This window comes from Benincasa hispida, chromosome 12 (genome assembly GCF_027475165.1).
Source record: "Benincasa hispida cultivar pf3 chromosome 12, pf3_genome.v1.1, whole genome shotgun sequence".
Classification (NCBI taxonomy): domain Eukaryota; kingdom Viridiplantae; phylum Streptophyta; class Magnoliopsida; order Cucurbitales; family Cucurbitaceae; genus Benincasa; species Benincasa hispida.
Genome location: NC_143489.1, coordinates 84,821,676 through 84,827,197, shown reverse-complemented (window position 1 = coordinate 84,827,197; position 5,522 = coordinate 84,821,676). Strand labels below are relative to the sequence as shown.

At 37.0% G+C, this 5,522-nt stretch overlaps 1 protein-coding gene across 1 annotated transcript; it reads right to left on the bottom strand.

The window, feature by feature from the left end:
• Positions 1–236: 236 nt before the first annotated feature.
• LOC120067275 (transketolase, chloroplastic) lies at positions 237–4,445 on the bottom strand. Its single transcript, XM_039018809.2, has 7 exons — positions 3,410–4,445; positions 2,855–2,945; positions 2,662–2,767; positions 2,274–2,556; positions 1,878–2,026; positions 1,636–1,789; positions 237–1,468 (listed from the first exon to the last, which is right to left on the bottom strand). Exons 1-7 carry the CDS (start codon positions 3,902–3,904, stop codon positions 509–511), a joined length of 2,238 nt encoding a protein of 745 aa, XP_038874737.1. The 5' UTR covers positions 3,905–4,445; the 3' UTR covers positions 237–508.
• Between the last annotated feature and the right edge of the window lie 1,077 nt (positions 4,446–5,522).

Here is a 5,522-nt window from a genome sequence, read left to right as displayed (position 1 = left end):
GGGGATTAAACCTCTGACCTACAAAGAAAAAAGTCATGTCAATTATTGAGCTAAAGTGACAAACTTCGAACCGAAGTAAGTTTTAAATATATACAACATATATATATATATATATATAAAAGAGGCATCACATTAGAAGAAATGATAGTGACATTACGAATAGAAAAGGAGAATGGATCTATGATAATAATAGCTAGCATTATAACATAGTGAGAGAGAGAGAGAAACATGAAGAATAGTGAACACCTCATTACTTAATTACTTAATCAGCTAAAAGAACAAAAGTTCAAAAGAGAAATCCTAGTTTCTATCGTCGTCAAACAACCTCTCCACAAAAAAAACGCGCACACACAATGGACAGAAAACTCAGACCTTTTTATTGCAACATAAGAGGCCATGTCATTAGAACAGACCTCCTGGAAATGGTCTCTACAGAAATTCCCGCCCAAATTCAAATAAATGGTAGATGTTGGATTCGTTTCGGCCAATTACATATAACTAACCTGTTCTAAATAACTTGTTTAGCAGCATCAATAACAGCCTCAACCGTTATACCGAACTCTTTGTAAATTTTCCCTGCTGGAGCACTTGCTCCGAAGCGGTCAATGCCAATTGCTTTTCCTTTGCTTCCGACGATCTTCTCCCACCCAAATGTTGTTCCAGCCTCAATGCTCACTCTGGCAGAAACAGCAGCAGGCAAAACACTTTCCTTGTATGCATCTGATTGCTCGTCGAAGAGCTCCCAGGAGATGAAGGAAACGAGTCGAACAGCCTTTCCTTCCTTTCTCAGTTCTTCTGCAGCTTTGGCGGCAATTTCAAGTTCAGAACCTGTTCCAATCAAGATAACATCGGGCTTGTTGCCTGAGGAATTGTCCGAGAGAATGTATCCACCCTTTTCGACTCCTTCTATGGAAGTTCCAGGAAGATTGGGCAACTTTTGGCGAGAAAGGGCAAGAATTGAAGGTCTCTTTCGGTTAAGTACTGCAACCTTGTACGCTCCAGCAGTCTCATTACCATCAGCTGGTCGGAGCATCAATATGTTTGGCATAGCCCTGAAGCTTGCCAGATGTTCGATTGGCTGATGGGTCGGCCCATCTTCACCAAGACCGATCGAATCATGAGTCATGACATAGATTACACCAGCTTGACTCAAGGCAGATATCCTAATGGCAGCTCTCATGTAATCTGTAAAAACAAAGAACGTAGCACAGTATGGAATGAGTCCAGGACTGTGAAGGGCAATTCCATTGCAGATGGCTCCCATTCCGTGCTCTCTAACACCAAATCGAAGATTACGCTCTTCAGGAGTATCCTTTTGGAAGTTTCCGAACGACTTAAGCAGGGTCATGTTTGATGAAGCAAGGTCAGCACTTCCACCAAGGAAACCAGGGAGAACTTTTGCAAGGGCATTAAGGTTTTGCTGGGAAAGATTTCTAGTGGCATCAGCTGGGCTCTCCGGGGTGTATGTCTGCATAATGCATCGAAAATTCTCAGTCTTTTGGCAATAATAACGTACAATGTAGTTTTTCATGAAGAAAATAGTGAACTCTAATCAAAATTCATAATGTGCAGTTTGACGAGTTCCGCATTTTAATGCGTAGAAATAAAAAATCATGTCCGGGATGGGATACTCACTGGCAATGTCTTTTCCCAACCAGCAGGTAGTTCACCATTAATAATCGACTTCAGTTCAGCAGCTTCTTCTGCGTACTTCTTCTCATATTCGGCAAACTTAGCATTCCATTCAGCTTCAAGTGCAGCTCCTTGGGGGATGTGACGACTCCAGTGCCTACGGGATGAAACAAGTGTAGATCAATAATTAATCACCCCCTTTAAACTTAAAAAACTGACGGTTCATTTATCAACTGTATCCATACTTCTTAACATCCTCGGGCACATGGAAAGGCTCGTATGGCCATCCAAGGTTCTGTCTCGTGGCGTCAACTTCCTTCGCACCCAATGCACTACCATGTACGCTGTAGGAATTTGCCTTGTTTGGAGATCCATAACCAATGGTTGTGGTCACCTACAACATTTTAAAGATGAACTCAGCACACCCCATTTCATTGAAAATCATCACAACTCGGCAAAGCTAGTTCGGATTCACTTCCATAAATATTATGATTTAAATTTTCCGTAGACACACTGATACTAAATTCTGATATAACAACTTAAATTTTACTTTCACACAATTTAAAACTAAGAACAATATTACAGAACTATGCAAGAAAACAAGAGCTCCATGCATAAAAAGTTACAAAGAAATTGCATACCTTGATCAAAGTGGGTTTGTCTTTTACAGCTTTCGCTTCCCGAATGGCAGCACGAATCTCGTCGTAGCCATTATTTCCATTTTTTACCCAGATAACATGCCACCCTAGACCCTCGAAACGTTTGTCAACACTCTCAGTGAATGCAATCTCTGTGTCACCATCGATTGAGATGTGGTTGTCATCATAGAAAGCAATCAGCTTGCCTAGTCCCCAATGCCCAGCAAGCGAACAAGCTTCATTGGCAATTCCCTCCATTTGGCAACCATCTCCCAGTATAACATATCTGACGATAAAACGAAATGAGTGAAAAAGGATATAACAGCATCAAAAAGTGGTTTTTATAATGTATCAAAGAAGAAGTTGCACTAATTTGGTTCAGATATCATACGTGTAATGGTCAACAATTTCACTATCTGGCTTGTTGAAACGAGCAGCTATATGCTTTTCAGCAAGTGCCAAGCCAACAGCATTTGCAACACCCTGTCCAAGAGGACCTTCACAATGCAAAACAATTAACAATCAAACAAAAGAAACAAGTGCCCAAAACCTTAACCATTTTAACTCCAATAGAAGAATCTAACCAGTTGTTACTTCAACTCCAGGCGTCTCGAAGTTCTCAGGGTGCCCAGGAGTTCTGCTTTCCCATTGACGGAAATTCTTTAAGTCCTCTTCCTAATCATTAACCAAAGCTAAAGTCACCAGTCACCCAGAATATAAATTGGCCTTTTACAGGGGAAATTGACCATGCTTGACTAACACCAAATTCAAAACCCAAAACCTTAACCAAACTTCAAGGTATATTCTTAAAAAAGTACAAAAGAAATCAGCTCATAAGGAAGAAAAATACTAGTTTATATCTTGGGCCATATAATTTCTATAGGCAACAAACTTCTGAAAGAAGATTAACAAGTTTCAATTACCCAAATGAGGCACAATGAAAGATAAGACAAACACACCAATACCATGATCATACAGGAACAATCGATGAGTAATCAGAATCAGACCAAGCCTTGGAGATCTAATTGTAATCAGGAATCATAAAATTCAAACAACACCCAAACAGAAAAATAAAGCAGATCAAACCCAAACAAATCAACAGAACGAGATGTGTAAAAAAGAGCTCAGACAAATCCTACCTTAACACTATCATATCCAGCAAGGTGAAGCAAAGCATACTGCAACATACATCCATGGCCAGCCGACAAGACGAACCGATCCCGATTAAACCAATAAGGATTCTTGGGATTATACTTCATAACCTCGTCGTATAAAACATGGCCCATCGGAGCGCAACCCATCGGCAAACCCGGGTGGCCCGAATTCGCCTTCTCCACAGCATCAATCGAGAGGAAACGGATCGTATTGACGGACTTCTCAATCAACGACGTGTCAGTGGTTTTATCGAGCGTCTCGGCGACCGAAGCTCGAACCACTCCACATCGGCCCCGAGACGGCCTGGTCCGGCGAGATGATACGGCGACGGCGGCGGAGTTGGTGGATTTGAGGCCGGAGAAACTGGGAAGAGAGCGAGAGGAAAGAGAAACGCGGTCAGTGGATGGATTTGAAGCATGGTGGGAGATGGGTCTGGGGAATACGGCTTGTGAAAGAGCCGTAGAGGAAGTGGAAGCCATAGCTGAAGAAGATCGAAGACTGAGTGAGAAACAGAGAGGCTGTAGGTACCGTTTTGAAGAGTAATGCGTTTCTCAGTTTTTAATTTCGACGGAGAAAATGGAAATTTGTTTGTTGGGCTTTTCGTAGATGACGACGACAGGTGAGCGAAGGTGGGATTTCCACCGTTGGATTGTTCAGTAAAATGCAATCATAGCCGTTGGCAATTTGTTATTTTATAAATGAAAAATAAATATGGAATATGATAGTTGATATGCATGTTTGATGTTTCTCTATATTAATTAATTAAACCAATTGTTTGATGGATTTGTTCAATTTTTTTTCTCCATTTTTAACCAAATACAACAACACAAACTAACTATTCCTTAACCTTCTTGTTAAGAATGAAGGAAGAATATTATAAAAATAACATCTTTCTAGACCGACAAAAACGATCTTAAAAGGAATTCAAAGTTACAATATTTTGGATAGTTATATTCTTCTCTCAAAGAATGCGACAAAAAAAAAAAAAAAAAAGCTAAATATTGACAATATTCTCCACAAAACCGCACTTGAACCCTTCTAACATGACTTTAATTTTAAGTGTGGTAACATTCCACCTATTTGAAATGAACTCACAACCTCCTAAGATTGTTGACCCTATTGCCATTTGTTTGTCTACTCCTTGTCATAATAATGAATATAATTAGACAAATCTTTTTTTCTCTCTATATATATTTAACAATTAATTATAGTAGATAAATAAAGTTCATATTAAACCATTAACCTTTAATATAGCAATTAATACTTTATCCATTATGCTATGTTTAAATTGACAAATATAAATATTATTTTATTTTTTAATTGTCTTGAATTTACATCAATTAGGTAAATAAATAGGGGGTTTTCAAAAATAGTAAAATGCAGGTAGTTTCTATCACTAATACGGATAGACGTGGATAGAAGTCTATAAGTGTTTGCTATTTATATAAATTGTCTGACATTTTTTAAATTCGTTAAAATTTCTCAATAAATAACTTAACTTTGAAATAACTAGTATTGCATTTGTTTTAAAAAGTTTAGGAAAAAATACAACAGTTACCTATAAAACTCGTTACATTGTACCATTTTTAACCATAAACTTTAAATGTTATTAAAGTACACCTCAAACTTATATAGGTATTACAATCTCAACCTTAAAAAAAAAAAAAAAAAAAAAAAAAAAAAAAAAAGTCTTACAATTTTAATCTTTTAATAAATTATCATCCTAAATATCATTGACATAAAAAAAAATTATTCTATGTATTGGATGGATTATAAAACATATGTACAATAGTTTAATAGAAATCGATGAATTTTGATAATGTTAATTTGTGCATTGAAATCTTTGGTTTGTTTTTTTGTTTTTGTGTTTTTTTTTCCTTCGAAGTATTGAAATTAACGAGTTTGATATCTTTATATAGTTTTTTTTTATTATTATTATTAAAAGTAGCGGGCGAATTAGCCATAATTGAATCCAATGTAGAAATGCTAACATTTAAATTTAAAATTTTAATTTAATGTAATTCAAATTGATTCGACCGAATAAATTTAGAGTCAAAATATTAATATTCTTTTTGCAACACTTAATTAAAGAATGGT

What these genes read in the sequence shown, in the direction of transcription:
- LOC120067275 (XM_039018809.2), bottom strand. Translation starts at nt 3,904, where the DNA reads ATGGCTTCCACTTCCTCTACGGCTCTTTCACAAGCCGTATTCCCCAGA. An exon ending in ACAAACCCACTTTGATCAAG is followed by an intron (nt 2,027 to 2,273) that starts GTATGCAATTTC and finishes AAAATGTTGTAG; the next exon opens with GTGACCACAACCATTGGTTA. An exon ending in GTGCCCGAGGATGTTAAGAA is followed by an intron (nt 1,790 to 1,877) that starts GTATGGATACAG and finishes TTCATCCCGTAG; the next exon opens with GCACTGGAGTCGTCACATCC.